A 19,741-nucleotide genomic window follows, 5' to 3' on the forward strand; every position below is an offset into this window, starting at 1 on the left:
GAAAATGTTGAGGCCCGTGTGCTTAGATTTAGGTGCACGTTAAAGAACCCCAGGTGGTCGAAATTTCCGGAGCCCTCCACTACGGCGTCTCTCATAATCATATCGTGGTTTTGGGACGTTAAACCCCAGATATCAACCTGGTGTTCGATCGTATCTGGACACACCCTGCCTTTCTTCCACAGCTACTGCTAGTACGGCGGTGTTGCTAGTACACTTTTTGTTTGACTGCCTTGATGCTGCCGCCATTTTTCACTGCTGCCTCTACCCCTTTTACGTTTAGTTTCGTATGTCGCTGACGTTACTTTTACTGATCAGTTGTGACTGCTCAGCATACTCTATTTGGTCCCTTGAGGCAGTTATTTTCATGTGATGTCGCCTCTCATGCGCTTTGTAGTATTAATTCCAGCCCTGAAAAATTATTGAACAATACGCCCCTTTTAGCACATTGATGAGTGTTTGGAATAAAAAATGGGTGTGTCTTTATTTTCAGGGTGCCTATGATCCCGAAACGCACGTATACAGGCCCACTGACGTACAGTATGTGATCAACATGGCAGCGTCCAGAGGCATCCGCGTCATGGTAGAATTCGATACACCCGGTGAGGAATTGCACCATCTTCTTAGTCTCTGTCGCGACGTTAAATCATTTAGGCCATAAATAACGTCCTTTGCAAATATTGTGAGCGTTTGGTTTACACATCTTCTTCACCTGTAAATTATTATCATCATCGTACGCTTGCCATTCCATCCTCATCTCCATGCCTCACGATCATCATTGTGTCTGGGTCCACCCTGCCTGTTCGCTGCCAGGTTCTCGTGCCAAATAAGCATCTGCCCAATTAGGACCTCATGCGTTGTGGATGTTGCTCCTCGGTCCTCCGTTCTATGCTAGCCCGCTTTACTTCCTGGAGCTTCGCTCAGGCCGCCGTTTGTGCCATCTGTCCGGCAATATGTCGCAGCACAAGCAGGTGGGTGCTGCTACCGTCCCCGCTCCGGCACCGCATGGCACGCCTTTTCGCATAACAGCCGCCAGCGTGAATCCCATCTCTTCACTGTTCCTTGCGGCGGAGATGTGGAGGTCTGGCTGGGCGATAACGCACGCCTAAGTTCTGCTATTCAGGGGGACGATACCTTCACGTTAAATCACGTCTGCTTGTACCTGACGGGTTTGTGCAAACACGTGGTTCGTCAGCCACCAGGTTGACATCACCGACTGAGCTACCATTAAACAGCAGCTTCGCCAAGTATTTAGCCCACCGGCCGCCCATTTTACTTTCGCCGAGAAACCGTCGAAGCCCGCAAACAACATCTTGGCGAGTCGTACAAATCTTACATAGAGGATGTTCTTGTGCTCTACCGACGTGCGAATTCTTCAGAGTCGGACAGGGTACGCACATTCTCAAGGGTATCGCAACTGTTGCATTCAATGCTGCTGCCATCAAAAATCCGGCTACCGTCGCTGCTGCTATCACAAGGTGTCAGCGCCTCGAACAGTTCGAGTCCGTTCACGTACAACGACACAGCGACGAAACCCGTTCTTCGGCGGAGCCAGAGCTACGAGGCATGATAAGGGCACTCACACGTGAGGAATCACGATCAATGGGATTTTCACTGCCTTCAGTAAGTCGCACTCACCCTTGTGGTGCGGCGCTGCGTGATGTCACCAGGGAGGAGCTAACGTCCTGGACCCACTCGGCGCACACGCAACGCACTGCCTCTCACCTCCCTCCAACATTCGCGCAAGTTGCTACCGCGTATTCAAGCAACGTGAACTCGACCTTGCTGCCACCAATATACGCGTCCGTTGCGGCCACGCCGCACGCGAGCTTGCCGACACTGCCGCCTCAGTCCTCATCTGCCCATGCGACTGTGTTGTGTCTCGGTGCACCAAACCCCATCTAGTGCCTTCCCTAAAGATCGTCTCAACCTACGAGCTAATATTGCGGCTATCGTGGTCGTACACTATGCTGTTCCCGCAAGCGCCAGCAAGATGCGTGTCGAGGGTTCATGTGAGATTTTTCCCGCGGAGCCTTGTACCAAGACCACCGTCAACACTATACGGTCTTCATCTCCGCCCACATCGAGTAAAGCGCGAAATAGTTACCGTTCACTATAAGAAAAATAAAGTGTCCTTTCACTCTTCTTTGCTACACATGTGACTCTCCTATGTATAACTCTCTTTAGAGAGTCAGGTTGACTCTCTTTAGGAGAGTCGTGGCACGCACGACTCTCCAAAAGAGAGTTAGCGTGCCTTTTTAAAGAGAGTCATACATTCCACGAGTCTCCTAAAGAGAGTCAGCGTGCCTCTCTAAAGGGAGTTATACATGGGAGAGTCACATGTGTTGCAAAGAAGACACCTTTTCTGTTAGAGTGTTCAACGAGACGCCGTTCAATTTCGCCCTTTCGCTGCTCCTCGTATCCACTTCGGCCAACCTCACTCCCTCTTACATCATCCAAAAAAAGTCACAGTTTCGCCTCAACGGTGAATAAATGAATGCGATAGCAACAAATAGGAATGTAACGCGAAGAACGGAAAGCAGCTCGAAATTTCCAGCGCGTCGCGCAAGCGCAGAGGACGCACGAAAAGAAGACACACAGGACGAGCGCGAACTATCAAGTGTCACAGTTGTTACTTATTTCTGTTTGAACAGCGGGCTCGTTTCGCAAACACGACCGCTGCAGCGAGCGAAGTGACCTTCGTACGCTCTATAACTTCAGCGCGGATATCGTGGTGAAAGCCCAGAACATACAACCCCCCCTCCTCCCTCCACGGGATAAGCGCGCACGCAGGCGACCACGCCCTGTAGGGCGAAGTGCACGGAGGTGCGCGCGCAACGCTGCGAGCGGTGCGATGACCTTTAAAGCGCGCCCCTCGCGCCATCTCGCTGGTGAGCAAGAAAGCACGCTGAAGTAAATGGTCTATATAAATAGCTCGCCATTAGCAAGCTGAAAGACGGTACTCTTCGTGGTCTAGCTCTCTAACGCCGTGCGCAGCGGAGCGAGAGGTCGCCCGTTCGATTCCGTGCTTCGGAAAGCATTTCTAAATTATTTTTCTTCGTGGTTTTTATATATGTATACATACATATACGGGACATCATGGCGACGGCGAAGCCGACGGCAAAAATCAGCCGAGAGTGTCCATATAATTGCTATCGCAATAAAAACTAAGCGATGCAGTTTTTAGAGGAAACAAAAATTAGCGAAGCTTCCACTAAGCCGCGCAAGGCTTCAAACAGCGAAACTCGACGATTCTCAAGACTAATCTGGTTGCTTCTAGATTGTTTCTACGCCCTAGCTAGGTGATGCCGTTTACAGGTTGCTTCTAGCTTGTGGCTATGCTGTCGTTGGATGGTGCTAGGTTGTTTCTACATTGATTCCCAGCGCAGAGAGAGCTTTGAGTTAAAAATCAGACAGTCACTGACGCGACACTGTTCTCCAAACTCCAGATACAGAAACTTGCGCTGAAACCAAGCGTTCCCACCTCTCCTATAGTCAGTGACAAGCTAAGAATAAAAAGTAAACTGTACCGCTGTCCATTTGTATTATGCGGGTCCAACTACGGCCGCTCTTTACGATGACGTAATGGCTAAGACAAACCAATGAAAAAAAAATCACCGCCATATCCACGAAGTGAATCATGCTAGAGGAGCTTGCTCGAAGGTGATCGGGAAACCCGCTAATCCTCCGTACACATTCCTCTACCATCATATATAGACGTGACAACGTTGTTATATATACATTAGCCCTCTTCTCTTTGGCCTCCCGGGCTCTCACCGCAGGGCCTGGGCGGCGAGCCCGCCGCGCAGCAGCATGAACACCCCGCCTTGGCTGGGGTGTTCATGCTGCGGAGCGGCAACGAATAGTGTTCACTAAATGTGCTCCTGGCGAAGAGAAAGAAAGAGCGACAAACGCGAGCGCCAAACGAGAGGCGCGGCCCTCTAGCGGTCACCCATCTAACTAGCGCATGCGCGAGCGTGGTGTGCGCCGCCTTGAGCGGCGGCGCGCCATCTAGTGAGCATTCTTGAAATCGCAGGAGAGTGTACACATCGGCGACAACGGACAAGGCGCGAGCATTAGGAGCAAGCTCCTAAAATGCAACATGGCCGTTCGCGACGAGAGGCGTGCTACCGCTGCATCGAGGCCGAGATCCGTCAATTCGAATTTCCTGCGGGGTTTATTACTTCCAGAAGAAGCTCCTTCGTGCTGTTATCCGCACGTACCCAGCATCATCCTCGACGGTCGTCATTCGATGCAGTAGAAGCTTGTGACTGTGCCGCGTTTCAACTGCACCTACGCCGCGGCAGCTCGGAGTGTTGTACAACGCTTTAGCGCGTTCCGTCGTTTCGGCAGCGTCAAGTTGCAACAGCGCGTGTGTTCCCTTCATCGCTCGGATACCTCAAGCATATCGCCTGAGGGTCACCACATCGGCGATTGTCATCGCGTTCATTCATGTGCAGTGAGGTGAAACTGAAGTCGGAATGTGCTCATCTGTGTACGATTTACCGCCCGCAAAAGCCATGGCATTAGAGTTGACACATGTCCGTGTGTGTGTTACTTGGAGCTCGCAACGTGGGAATCTTGGTGATCTATTGTGATATGCGCCGTGCTCCGCGCCTATATGAGTGACGTATGTACGGACGAAGCGTCAGAGAAAAAAAGCGACCAACATAACCCGTTAGCGCAATACAATGCGAAAGCAAACAAACCTGGTGTGGAGAATATGCAGTGATCTGACATTATGAGAAAATAATTGTCGTCAGCCGGTGCGTGTGTGATTATCTGACGTGTGCTTATTGGGGCAGTTGCATCGTATTAACGGAATTCAGTTGTACCAGCTCAAAATGATGTGCCATGTTGAAGTGCCCGTCGCGTGAATCCCACGCTCGATGCACGAATTCCTTGCTATGAAAAAACGCCGTGCGAGGTAATCGTTGTATACAAATCGCGAAATCATGCGCGCTGCATAATATCGCAGTGAAGCAGGAACTTTCGATTGCATGGATCATGATCGTAACTGAAGTGACACCGCTAAAGCTATTATTGAGTGAAAAAAAAAGCATTTGTTCTTAGTTGCGTTGCATCATACTTCACGATATCATATTTGGAATTCTTGCTTTTGTCTAACATGCGTTTTTTCCATTTCGCTTGTATTGTGTGCATGTATTATGGAGTGATAATTTGTTTATATTAAACTACAGTAGACTCTCCTGATGCACATAGTCTGTATACTCTTTTTTAAGCGCATATTCCTTCTTTTGAAGCCTCCCCCTCTCACTATGCTTCACGAACAAATGAGTGGGGAGCCGGAAAGGCGGGGCTTGAGAATGGACGAAAGGAATGTACTTACTGATTGTGTCCACCGAGTTTATCTATATATACATTTATATGGTTTCCTTTTATTCCAACGCATATCCCTTTTGAAGCCTCCCCCTCTCACTATGCTTCACGAACAAATGAGTGGGGAGCCAGAGAGGTGGGGCTTGAGAATGGACGAAAGGAATGCACTTACTGATTGTGTCCACCGGGATGATCTTTATATACATTGATATGTTTTCCTTTTATTTCCTCGAAAATGCACGTGTTCTTTGTATGCCCGAGTGTATACGCGTGGTCTTTTGGCTACTCATTTTAGATGCGAAGCAGCTTATGGCGGAGTTCAATCCGGTGGTGGTGTGCGGCGTGAGGACTCTTAAGGTACATTCACACCGAAGGCGGGGCGGCAAAGCGGCCAAGCGGGCTTTTCAAGGCGGCGAGGTGGCGAGCGCGCGTACCTGTTCAGACCGCATGGTTCTCTTGGCTGCCCGCGCGGCCGAGGAGGCGGGGCCTCTCGCGCGTTAGCGCACGTGTCGCTATCACGTGGCACGGCTTCTTCCAAAGAGACACCCGCACCACCGCCGCGCCACCGCCGCAGCGCGTTCTGATTGGCTGCGCCAAAGCGGCGAGTAGCGGCGAGCGGCAATAAATTGGTCCGAGAGCGATCGGACCTGCCGCCTCGTTTTCCGCCCCGCTTTCGCCGCCTGGAGAGGAGGTTTTCCCGCTTTGCGCCTCACCGCTTTGCCGCTTTGGCCGCCCCGCCTTCGGTGTGAATGAGCCTTTACTGCGCATGCGCATCCTCCTCCCCCTTCTCTCCTCTCCTACGCCCCTCCCCTCTGGCGCGCCTCATTCTCTCCTGCGCAACACCACGATAAGCGCAAGCGCATGTGCGTCCCCTCCCCGTCTCTCCCTCCTCTCCTACGTTACCCCCCCCCTCACGAGCCTATCAACCGCGTTCCCCGCTCGCGCTGTGAGAATTACCGATCAGGCTAGAGGGAACACACGACGCGCGTAGTACTCCCCTTCGCGTTCCACGACGCTTTGAATGCAGCTTACCGCGTGGTGGAACCGCTAGTTTGACCCAAGAATTGCAAGGAAAGGAGATCGCCAACAAAGGTGCCCCTGGGGCAGAGAAGCTCAAGCGCGGGATTGTGAAGGCGTCAAGGATGCCGCAGCTGCCGGAGGAGCACAGGAAAATCATCGTTAGACCTCGGGAAGGCCTCAATCTGAACAAAGACAGCACTACGCCTTCTTCTTGTGTACGTGTTTTCAGTGTTTTCGCTGGTACCCATTTTTCAAGTTCATAATGCACCAACTGGCCCAACAGCTAGCGCTAAGCACTACAGCTATTGGAGAAGCGATAGTCGAGGCGGCCGGACTTACAGCAGACCAAGCGAAGGGGCACATCGTCAGCCCCAACTTCACGCAGAACATCGTGCTGGTTAGTACTCCGGACTCCGATCTTGCCGAAAGGTATGTGAGAATCAAGTCTGTTACGATCATGGAGACGGAATATGAAGTGAGCGCTTATGAAACGGCCCCCCACTCTACGTACAAAGGGGTCATGAGAACGCTCTGTTGGGCGTGTTGGTGCATTTTGTAATAGATTGAGCGCAAATGGACGGGACACAAGAAGACAAGACGACTACACGAGCGAGAAGAGTGTACCTCAGCGACAGTCAAAATGTGATCACGAAAATGATTGTACATGAATACAACCCAGCGGCGTTGGCTGCACAGCGTATCAAGGCAACGGGCTCGGTTATTGTGCTTTTTGACGGACTGAGGATGCCCAATGTCATCGAATACGGGTAAACCCTAGTGAGGTGCTATCTGTGCAGGAAGCAATTTGACGTATGCTACGCATGTGGAAGAATAGGACACAGATCTGACGTTTGTCCCACGCCTGATGTTGTGCAGTGCAGGGGATGTGGCATGCAAGACCCAGGGAAAGATCACATATGCTCTCCCAAATGCGAAGTTCTGCGGTGAAGCTCACCCCACAGGTGACAAGGCTTGCAAGCAGCGGTACCAAATAACATACATAGTGAGAGTACGCAGAAGAGAACGCTTCAAAGTGGACACCGAAAGTGAATCGGCTCAACCAACGAAGAGAACCCCTCCTGGCGCCTGGAAGCGCTCACGCTCAAGAAGCAGGTCGAGATCAAGACACCGTTCAACATCGAGAGGAAGAAACCGTTCCAGGTCTCGGGAGGGGCACCTACGGTTCGAGGAGCAGGAGCTGAAGACAAACAAGAAAAAGGAGCCAGGAGTGACCTGGGCCGAGAAAGTCAAAGGTACTGTGAAAGCCGCAGGTAACGGGGCGATGGCCTCGCAGGTACAGAGTAAGTAATGATGCCAGAGTAGAACAGCTGATCAGAGAGGTTATATTATTACAGAAAGCTAATGAAGAACTTAAGAAGCCAATGCAGGAAATGAACAAAGTGTTGAGGGTAGAAAGCGGCAATGCAGCAGTACCTAAGCCTTTGAGTAGAAGTAACAGCCAGGAGGAAGAAGGCCCACCAGCGCCCAAAAAGAGAGCTGTAGTCCCAGAGGTGGAACCGATGTGCTCTGTTCTGGAGGGGATCAAGAATGCGATCAGAGATCTAAAGGACACGGTAGACAGAGTAAATCTTAAGGTGGATAAAACATGGAAGTGGACGTTAACATCCGAGAAAAGGCTGAAAACGGTGGAGGCCCAAGGTGAGGATGATGAATATATGCCCTCAGAAGCCGAAACCGTTAGGTCACTCCCAGGAGCGCTAGGTAGTACAGTCAAGAGAACAATGACTGGGTGAGCAAGTCCGGGGGTAATGGCAATAATAATGGGTAGCAGAAAGAGATTTAGTGTGTGGCAGTGGAATTGCAAGGATTTCAGCAAAAAAAGCGCCACTAGCACAGATAATTAAAACGGTTGAAAATAGACCAAAATTAATACTGCTGCAGGGAACTCAAGCGGAGAAGATCCGGCTGTCCGGCTTTAAAGCGATCTGTAAAGGCAAAGAACCGGGCAAGGAAATAGCCACCCTAATTGACAAGAAAGTTCTCTACATTGAGCATGACCTAAAATTAGGGGCTACCAAAATTGAATATATATAGTGATGAAAGCGGTTCTAAAAAGGCAAAGAGGTAAAGCGCACAGCTCGTTCAGCCTCAACATATATAGCAGTCCCAGCGAAATGTGACAGAGCTTTAGAACAATTTTTATTAAGGCCACGGGGGCAGCCAGAACTGCGCCCCTAATAATAGGAGGGGACTTCAACGCCCCACACCAATCTTGGGGTTACGGCTTGAATACTAAGAAAGGAGAAGGAATCTGGCATCTTGCCACGGATCTAGGCCTGTCTCTTATCACAGACCCCGCCTTTCCTACTAGGTGTGGCACCTCCACGTGTAGGGACAGGACTCCGGACTTAACATTTACTTCTGACTTACCCAGGGCAGAGTGGACCAACTCGGGCGCGGATCTGGGGAGCGACCACTATAATCTACGCATAATGTTGGAAATGATGGAAGTGGAAGTAAAATACTTCAGATACATAGACTGGGACCAGTTTAGAAAAATCAGACAGGACAGAGCATAAACAGAAGGAAATGGGCAAATCAGACCACCAGATTGGATAGCTCAACTTAAAGCTGACTTCAAGCAGCAACTAATGCTATGGAAGCAGAGGAAGCGGTCGATCAGATGGACAGTAGATTGGCGCATTCGAAAGAAACCAAGCAACCAATTTTACAGACATGGGAGCCTCAGTGCTTGAACAGAAGACTTAGGAAGCCAATTGCTCCACTCAGCAGGGATATCGAGAAGCATGCCCGTTATTTGCCGAAACAACAATGGAATGAGGTTTGTAACTGTGTAGATGGAAGGATAAAACGCGGAGACAAATGGAATCTGCTGAGACATCTGCTCAATGAAAAAGGCACTAAATTGAATAGACGTACGGCAGTGGCGAAGCTAGTACATCAGGAACGTCAGACTGCAAGCGCAGAGAGCATAATGAAGCAATTGGCAGCTAAATACTTGCCCCTCAGGAAAGAGGCACAAAAAGTAAGTTACCCGGATTACTTAGGAGCAGAATGCAACTTTATGGACCGGGAATTCACAGAAAGTGAGGTGCGCACGGCACTGTATGATTTGAATAATAGGTCAGCAGCTGACCCAGATGACATCTCCAACAGATTGCTTAAGAATCTGGATGACGACTCCATAAAATATCTCGCCACTACATTAATGAGTTATGGAAGGATGGGGTATATCCAGAAGAATGGAAGACGGCCAATACTATCTTAATACCAAAGCCGGGTAAATAGCTCAACTTGGACAACCTCAGGCTAATTTCGCTGACATCATATCTAGGGAAGACAATGGAGCATGTCAAATTGAAAGATTAGCAAAATATGTGGAGGACAATGACATCCTACCGTATAACCTGATTGGTTTCAGACCAGGCTTGTCCACACAAGATGCCATGTTGCTAGTCAAACATAAACGGCTCTTAGCCAACCCAAAGAACACTAGGGCTCTCTTCGGGTTGTACATAGAAAAAGCTTTTGACAGAATTAAGCACGGAGCAATACTTGAGGTCATTTGAGAACTGGGATTGGGCAGAAGACTATGAAGTGGTTAAAGTCTTTCTTAGTGATTGCTCAGCACACCTTTGATTCCGGGATATTAAATCAAAGAAGATGCATCTGGGTGACAGAGGAACGCCACAAGTGTCGGTCCTGTCGCCTATGCTTTTCAGCCTTGCCATGCCAAAAGTGGCAAAAGGATTAAAAATGATAGATGGCATTCACTTCACAATTTATGCGGATGATGTGGCTATATGGAGCGCTGAAGGAAGTATGGGACAGGCGGAAAGCAGGCTTCAGGAGAAAATTTATGAGGTATAGTCCATTTTAGACGACATTGGACTCGAATGATCTGCTGACAAGTCTGAACGCCTAGTACTCAATAACGGGAGAAGGGGTAGAAAACCGCGGGGATATGTTCCTGAAGAAGAACCCGGGTTAGTGCTAACCACAAAGGCTGGCAAATCCATTAAGCAAGTCGATTCCATTAGAGTCTTCGGGTTATTCCTGGAGGCAAACGAGACAAATGGAAGAACAATACTACACCTCGCTAGCAAGACTGAGGAGGTAATAAGACTCCTCAGGAGAACTACTAACAGACACAGAGGGTTGGGAGAGGACAGCGCCATGAGACTGGTCCATGCTTTCGCCTTGTGTCACTTCTCCTATGTAGCTAGTACGCTTAAATGGACACATACAGAAATAAGCAAGTTGAACCGATTAATTAAAAGGCTTGTCAAAACAACAGTGGGATTGCCGGTTGGTACACCAGATGATAAAAAATGAAACTTGGGCTCCACAACACAATAGCCGAGATAACTGAAGCTCAGCAAATTGCCTACAGAGAGAGGCTCTCTGGAACAAGGCCAGGTAGAACAATACTTGAAGAGCTAGGGTGGTACCCAACCGAATCCAGAGATTCAGATGATGATAAAGTAGAGCTAAAAGATAGCACAAGAGAGCTAATTAAGACAACGCCTTTCCCTATATATATGCACCCGGTGCACAACCACAAAAGAAGAAAGGCAAGGGCCAAAGCTCTCCTGCAGAAGATAGAACAGTGCAGGCAACATTCGGCTTTTGTAGATGCTGCATTGGTAAGAGGAAAGAAAGCCTTTACGGCAGTAGTAGTAGATTCAGATGGACTCACTCGGGACGCTATTATAATCATGACTAAAGATGCTATCGTCGCGGAACAAGTGGCAGTAGCATTGGCTTCAAGGAATAATACGTGGACGCGAATTTACAGTGACTCAGTGACTCTAAGATGGCTATTAGACACTTCACAAAGGCTTTGTAACCAGAAGTGCTGCCCAACTGATTGGTGCGATGGACAACCAAGAGATCAAAATCCGCTGGGTTCCTGCACATATGGGGACTGTTGATTCATCTTGGAAGAATTTAAACGAGGTGGCTAACGCAGGTGCACGAGAACTTACTATCCGAGCCGTACGCGACCAGGATCCCGATAATATGCAGAAGGAGAACTGGGACCGATTACTTACATATAATGAAGTGACGAAGCATTATTATATGAACAGAAGTGTGTCACACGCTAAGCTCAATAAAGTTCAAGCGGTCACTCTGAGATTTAGACAGGCACTTACCCGAATCCAAACTTTATTAGCAAGATATATCCAGAAAGAGAGTTACAAATCAGTTGCGAGAAGTGCAATGGCATCATAACTCTGGATCACATGCTTTGGCAGTGTCGTGTGGCTTTCACAGACTGTGACATAGAAAGAAGCTGGTGGGAAAGAGTCCTTCACAGTGGAGCTCTTTCAGATCAAATAAAGGCCGTCCAGAAGGCCCATAATATGGCGGTAAGGTTAAACCTTACTTCCCCAACGTGCGACCCCCCTGCGTCAGCCTAGGGCTGATCTTCGGGACCCGAATAAAGTTCATCATACCATACCATCTCCCGTTCAAGCGAACGATCTCCCCGCTGCTTCGCATCCACGCATGGTTCCCTTCAGCGGGAGATCGTGTAATTTTTTTCATTTCTTTTTTCATTAGTATATTTTTTATTTTAATTTTTTTCTCTCTACCTGCTCGGAGGACTATTAAAACTACTATATTAAAAGGACTATTAAAGCGCATCGAAGCCTCGTAAATTTTGCCTTGATAAAGATCGGTCTCCGATCGAAACGTTGAGAAATAAACTGTTTTTCATAAGCATATATTCCTTCCAATTTGTCTTACGGAATCCGAAGACAGCCTCTTCACAATCTACGTGTCAATATATATATATATATATATATATATCTATACATATATATATATATATATATATATATATATATATATATCGCAGAGACGCACATCACACAAACATACATAGAAGTTAGGGGCCCCTCTTCAAGCAAAAGTGGGCCCCCTGCTGTAATGACTACTGGGGCGATGCAGCAATAATGAACACATAAAAAAGTCCATTGTTCAAGGGCTGAAGGGGTCGCGGCAGCGCCAGTACAAGTTCTCAAAGCGAGAAACAATCCCACGTAACACCTTTCGTTAACGCCACTTTAGCCGGGTAGATCCCCTTGGCGCGCACGTAAAGGCAAGACATGCAATGACCCCCACAGTTAAACCCCATGTGCGCTACATGCTTTTATTTCGTTCAAACGAGATGTCAAATGAAGCCTTCGCGTTTACCTGAAACATGATAAGCACGGCGACTAGAGACGCAAGTGTGGTATTTTTCGGCAAGGCAAGAGTCGACATTCACGAAGGGAATCTCAGACCACTTCGCTATTGAATTGAATTGTGTTTATTCACAACAAGGTTTCGAGGATGACCCGGCAAAAAAGCTGCATTGAGCAGCTTGAGGGGAACCTGGCCACCTCATACACTGAGCAGCTTCACGGCGGTCGAACACACGATATACATCATGAATGGACTAACTAAAAAAAACAGAAAAACAGTAAACACCCACGGTCGGAATAAATAAACAAGGTTATTGTGGAAACATATGAAAACAAGGGGAAGAAATTAGGCGTCACAGTTGCCATAGGTACAGCAGACAGTAAAGGAAACTAGCGGTGAAAGTTTCATAAAAAATATACAAACGACCGCACTAAGTGTGATTAATGTCGCTGTTTTGTTTTATGAAATGATAAAAAGCGATTCCTTTATTTTAGATCTTGCGTTAAATCTGGCATTCTTTGTTTTAGGCGAAGTGAAACATTCATTGCCCTAGCACAACACATAACATTTTTGGAGGAGCTGGAAACACAATGTTCACACTACAGTGCTGTGCTACATTCTTCGAAGTATGCGACACTTGACGAAAAACTGGTATGGCGCAAAGAAGACGGGGACGAAGCAAAGACACGAACTGACAGACGCGGGCGCCAACTTCCAACTGTTTATTATCAGAAACCGTGCCGATATTTAAAAGCTGCCGAACAAGGCAATCTCACAACAGAAACAGAAACGTGGCAGAACTAACAATTCATAAAGAGCCACTAAAACAGTCAAGGCATGCGCGGGAAACTGTAACTAACGCGAGCTGTGAAAACATGCCAGCACACATCAACACGTGTTAACCCTAGTGAGAGGCAAAATGGGCATCCCACAATCTGAGCTCTACATGTCTACAGGCTACCTCTCAAAAAGATGACTTCTTTCTCACTTAGATCTAGTGATGGGGCACTAACGCACTGGCTACCTGCCCTTTTTATTGGGAACGCCTGAATTGTCTCCCTTTCAGTGAAGCTGCTTCCTGTCATTACAAGCGTGGTTTGGCTGAAGTGTGGCGCACAACCACAGCGCTTGCAGCGCTCTGCCATGTGCCCGCTGTTATGGTCGGACTTCACGGCTTGGCGCCGCTGTATCGTCAGAATGGTATGGCGGCGTCAGCCCTGCTTTCTTCGACCTCAACGTTCCCCGAAACGCACCAGATGCGGCGACAACACTGCACTTGTGTCCTGAACCCTTCAAGGCTGGCAGTTCCCTCTTCAATCGCCTTGGACACGCTTGGCTGAACTTGAAGCTTTTATGGCCTGAAGATGAACTATTTGCAGTCCAGGCTGCTCGGAGGAGGCAATCGCTTGTGCATTGCTATGTTCAAGCTTCTGCGAGATGCACCGAACAATTAGCTGAGTGCCGGAGATTCTTCATCGGGCCCCTGTTCCTACAGTACGCGGTGTCTGCGACTTTGAGGCCCGACCGGGAGCTAGCCGTCACCTGCACTGGCGAAGCATAGAGGCAAGGAAAGACTTGCAACTGTCAACACACCTGACGTCCTGGCCAATTCTCAGGAATGTGCACTGCAGTAATCCGTTCATTGTGTGTACGGTTCCTTTGTGGCTTTGTGACCCGAGTAAGACCTGGCCGTCCGCTGCACCGACAGCGCTATCGAAGCAAGGAACGACTGCACCTGACAGCACACCTGACAACGCAGCCCGTTTCCGGGAATGTGCACCGCCGAGATCCCTTCTTGGTGTGTATCTTTTGATTCGCCTCCCAGCCACCGTCCGTCGTCCAGGTGCGCCGCTTCTCTCTTTCCTGGAGTGCGAAGGAGGCGGTGCTTAATTTTCGTTTAGTGGGCGGAGATGAAGACAACATGTTTGATTGGACTTCGCCATACTTCAGTTGCAAAGCATCGCATCCTAACAGAGGAAACTGCCAGACCGCTCTGTCAGAGATCGTACAGCGATTCGGCGCGAGAACGTGAGCCCGTAAAGAAACAAGTCGACGAAATTCTACGCGACATCATCCAGCAATCCAAGAGCCCGTGGGCATCACCCGTGGTATTAGTGAAGAAGAAGGACGAAACCCTACGCTTCTGCGTCGATTATCGCCGTCTGAACAAGATCGCGAGAAAGGACGTGTGCCCTTTCCCACGGAGAGACGACACCATGGATCGAGTCCACAACGCGAGGTACTTTTCTTCGATGGACCTCAAGACCGGCTATTGGCAAATTGAAGTCGACAATATAGACCGAGAGAAGACTGCGTTTATAACACCAAGCGGCCTCTTCGAGTTCAAGGCCTTGTCCTTTTGCCTTTGCTCGGCACCTGCGACGTTCCACCGCGGTAGTGGCAGGATTGAAGTGGCAGACATGCCTCGTGTACTTGGACGACGTCATCGTGTTTGCCTTAAACTTGACGAAAGCCTCCCGCGCCTCAACGCTGTACTTGAAGCAATCTAGACCTCTGGCTTTATTTTGAGGCCTGAAAAGTACCGCTTTGCGTACGAGGAGCTATTGTTCTTGGGTCACGTGATCAGCACGTCCGGAGTGCACCCAGACAGTGCCATCGCTGCCTTCCCACCACCCGCCGACAAGAAGGCCGTAAGTCGATTTCTCGGCTTTTGCACCTACTACAGACGCTTCGTCAAGTACTTTCACGGATCGCCGAGCCACTAACGCAACTCACGAAGACCGACGTCGAATTCAGGTGGGAAATGGTGCAAATTCAAGTATTTTAAGAACTGAAACGATGCCTGAAGATGCCTCCGATACTTGCGAATTTCGGCAAATAGGCCGAAGTGGAAATCCACACCGACGCAAGCAGCGTAGGACTCGGCGCCGTCCTTCTGCAGAAGACTGACGTACTGGAGAGTGTTGTCAGTTATGCTAGCCGGTCGCCATCCAAGGCAGAAGCCAACTATTCCACAACTCAAAAGGAGTGTTTGCCATCATCTGGGCTACGTCAAAATTTCGCCCCTACCTCTATGGCAGGCCCTTCAAAGTTGTGAGTGACCGCCACGACTTGTGTTGGCTAGCTAACTTGAAGGACCCTTCAGGTCGTCACTCACGGTGGATTCTGAGGCTTCAAGAAGGCCACATTACCGTCGTGTACAAGTCCGGAAGAAAGCACTGTGACGCCGACTGCCTGTCTCGTGGCCCCGTCGACACACAGTCGCAGGTCCACCAGGATGACGACTGCTTTTTGGGAACCATAAGTGCCGACGATTTCGCCGAACGATAGCCAGCCGATCCGGAGGTCAGGGGCCTTCTGGAATACCTCGAGGGCAGGGCCATCCTTGTTCCGTAGGTACTCACGCGAGGGCTGGCGTCGTTTTTCTTGCGAAACGGCGTTCTACTAAAGAAGAACTTGTCGCCACTTCGAGCTAACAACCTGCTCGTGGTTCCCTCAGCATTGTGACCAGAAGTCCTCCAGGCTCTACACGACGACCCGACGGCTGGAAGCCTGGATGTGTCCCGCACGCTCGCAAGAATACATGAAAGATACTACTGGCCGCGGCTAAACAAGACCATCACCGACATGATCGCCATGTACGTCGACGTCGAACGCAAGACGTGGGATGCCATTCCTCCATACGTGAGCTTCGCATACAGCACGGCCATGCAAGATACAATGCAAATGACGCCGTACAAGTTAGTCTACGGAATGAGCCCAGCAACGACGCTCGACGCAATGCTGCCCACTGTCACCGCTTATTTGCAACGCGCCGAAGAAGCTCGACAGCTCACCCGCCTGCACGTCAAGGACGAGCAGAGGGTCGACAGCCATCGCTCTAATCTTCGACTACGCCCATGGAATACCAACCCGGTGACCGTGGGTCTGGACACCGATACGCCGACGGGGACTTAGCGAGAGGCTTCTTCGACAATACTTCGGGCAATACAAGGTGCTCCGACGTCTCAGCGCCCTCGACTACGAGGTTTTCCCTGACGGCATTACGAACTCCCAACGGCGCCGCGCACGACCTGAAGTCGGCCATGTCGTGCTCCTTAAAGGGGTACTGACGCGAAAATTTTCAGTTGTCGTTTGGTTACGGCAAACTAAAGGTCAAGCACTCAACAGCCTAGAAAAGGTAGTACCAAGCACGTGTGTACCCTCAGAAAGTAATTACAATATGTTTTAAAACCTAGTTTCGGTTCCTACTGTACCCTGACGTCACAACACGGTATGAGCTTCTCGTCACGTGCTCGCACAACATATAGTGACGTTTCCACGGACGCTCCGCACCGTGGCTCCGTTGGTGACGCACAAGCGGCCATTTTAAATGTTTTGGTGACGCACAAGCGGCCATCTTGGAAGTTTTGGTACCCAGCGTCATCACAAGTGGCCAGACTGCTGCGTGAAGTTACCAGAATTGGTACTGTAGCCTGACGTCAAGCTAGTGTCGATGACGGTAGGTGCACTAGAAAAAAATTACACCATCTCCCGCTAAAGGGGACCATGAGGCGATGCGAAGCCGGAGCACTTGCACGATCGCGTTCCGTTGGCGTTCGTTGGGCATGCTATCGACCACGCGTCCTGGAACGCGAAGAGGGACGCTACGCGCGTCGTATCTTCCATCTAGCCTGGCCGTTAATTCTCACAGGGCGAGCGGGGAACGCGGTCGACAGGCGGGCGAGAGGGGGGCAGCGTAGGAGAGGAGAGAGAAGGGGAGGGGACGCGCATGCGCTCGAGCTCATCGCGGCGTTGCGCAGGAGAGAATTTCGGCATGTCTAGCCCGCGTTTCAGAGGAAGAGTGGAAAGGGGGAGGGGAGAGGGAAAGTGGAGAGGGGAAGGGGAGAGGGTGAGTGGAGAGGAGGTGTGTGGAGAGGGTATGCGCATGCACAGTAAGGGTGGTCACGCCGCAAACCACCACCAAAACCGGATTGAGCTCCGCCTTAAGATACTTCGCATCTAAAAATTGACTTTAATAATGAAAATCAAGAATCTTATCAGCATTTGCTGAGCTTCACGCTAGCTCAAAGCCGTCTCTGCAAACAGGAGATCTGTATGTCAGAGTAAACTCACATTCGAAAAATGGTGTCAGTACATTTTAAGCCGTTTTGTGCGCGTTAGGCAGCCTGAGGACTATATTTTTTTCTTTATTATTACACTGTCTTTGTGTATCCACTTCCATCTTCTGCTTAAAGAGGTGGTGCCACCAAATTTGTGGCTTGCGCGTTCTTTGCTGTAAGCGTTTCCTATAGCTTCAGGAAGCGTGATGCACGCACCAAGATTCCTGTATTCTCGCTAAATAATTTATTATATCCTTTTGATGTCGACAACTTTCGGTTTCTGGTAACCGAGGTTGGGCAGTGACGTAGAAGTGTAGGAGGCTTGGTCACGTGACCACACAAGGCTTTGACGCAAATAGCCAGGAAGCGATCGAAACTCGGCGAGTGATGTAGCAACCGATGCTTTGCTGGTACTATAGTGAACTAGAATATATTCTAGTTCACGACATCCGGTACGTACGTTGCGGAGATGGCGGAGGTCCGGAGGTCCCTCACCTCACTACAGTAGACCTGGTGTGACGTCACTACAACTTTCGTTTCCCTTCCCATAGATCTACGTCAGAGTTGGCGCGCTAGCGATAGTGTTCGATCGGGAGAACGGGCATTTAGATACACTTTCGAAGTGAATTAAAATATGTTCTAAACGTTTGCTGTGTCCGGCCCTTCGTGTGTAGTGTCCTTGCATACAGAGAAAACCCGCAACAGGTTTGTTATAGCCTCGAAATTTGATTGCACCACCCCTTTAAGCATCGGGATGATGCCTTTTCAGAGGGTGCAATGCCCCCCGTGCTCCTTTCTTTCTATATTTATGTTGCTGCCCCCTTAAAGGGGTGGTGCCATCAAATTTCGAGGCTATAACAAGCCTGTTGTGGGTTTCCTCTGTGTGCAAGGACATTCCACACGAAGGGTTGGACACAGCAAACGTTTAGAATATATTTTCATTCACTTCCAAAGTGTACCTAAATGCTCATTCTCCCGATCGAAACCCATCGCTAGCGCGCCAACAGTGACGTAGATCTGTAGGATGGGCAACGAAAGTTGTAGTGACGTCACACCAAATCTGCTGTAGTAACGTGAGTGACCTCCGGACCTCCGCCACTTCCGCAACGTACGTACCGGCTGTAATGAACTAGAATACATTCTAGTTCACTGTAGTACCGGCAAAGCATCGGTTGCTACATCACTCCCCGAGTTTCGATCGCTTCCTGGCTATGTGCGTCACAGCCTTGTGTGGTCACGTGACCACGCCTCCTACACTTCTACGTCACTGCCCAACCTCGGCGCCCAGAAACCGAAACCGAAAGTTGTCCAAATCAAAAGCGATATTAAGTTATTTAGCGAGAATACATGAATCTTGGTGCGTGCATCATGCTTCCTGGAGCTATAGGAAACGCTTACAGCAAAGAATGCGCAAGCCACAAATTTGGTGGCACCACCCCTTTAAACGTGTTACTACTGCTTTGCGAAAACCGCACCCGAATGTCTGGAAGCGTTCCAGACTATTTTAGGATCATCTGTTAGGATTGAGCACGGATACGCGAACAGCTGAGTCTATGTGGGAACTAAAGCGGCCACCAATGGTAAGGCTGGAATGTTCGATGCCGCATGTATATATGCTGACGCGCCTTGCCGCAGTTTCAGTTTATCGACGGCCGACGCTCTGTTCGCCGTTATCGGTGTAAGCGTGTATCTCTTGTAGTTTGACTTCTGGTTTCCCGGCCACAAGTTCGGCTAAGTTGTTTCATCTTGGGCACACCGACTGCGGCCTTTGTCAATGTCACTACCCTGTGACAATGTCTATATATATATATATATATATATATATATATATATATATATATATATATATATATATATATATATATATAGTATATATTATTATTATTGACGGCACTAGGCGCCGATGCACAACGGCGAGACAGTCAAGACGGAGTGCGGACTCTCAGCACGAGGGGCGTGCTCTCAGAGAAGAGGACGACCCATTAGCGAGTTCGAACGCTTCGCTACAATCACCTCGGGTACGAAAAGGGAGCCGCCTGGCGACCTAACAGCTTGTCACTATGAGCGGGTCATGGTAGGGCTCCAGGCGCTCCAGGTTGAAAATGTCGTGCCCTCGACGGCACATGTCCGAAGATGATTCGATGGGT

The 19,741-nt window shown here is 49.4% G+C and overlaps 1 protein-coding gene across 1 annotated transcript in view; it reads left to right on the forward strand.

Moving 5' to 3' along the window:
- LOC119399292 (beta-hexosaminidase subunit alpha) overlaps nucleotides 1-19,741 on the forward strand; it is a 589,231-nt gene that overhangs the window by 251,156 nt on the left and 318,334 nt on the right. Inside the window, exon 5 of the mRNA XM_049417726.1 lies at nucleotides 491-599. Within this exon, the coding sequence (XP_049273683.1) occupies nucleotides 491-599 (109 nt within the window). The remainder of the gene's footprint in view (nucleotides 1-490; nucleotides 600-19,741) is intronic.

Source organism: Rhipicephalus sanguineus, chromosome 7 (assembly GCF_013339695.2).
Source record: "Rhipicephalus sanguineus isolate Rsan-2018 chromosome 7, BIME_Rsan_1.4, whole genome shotgun sequence".
In the NCBI taxonomy this organism is placed as follows: Eukaryota; Metazoa; Arthropoda; class Arachnida; order Ixodida; family Ixodidae; genus Rhipicephalus; species Rhipicephalus sanguineus.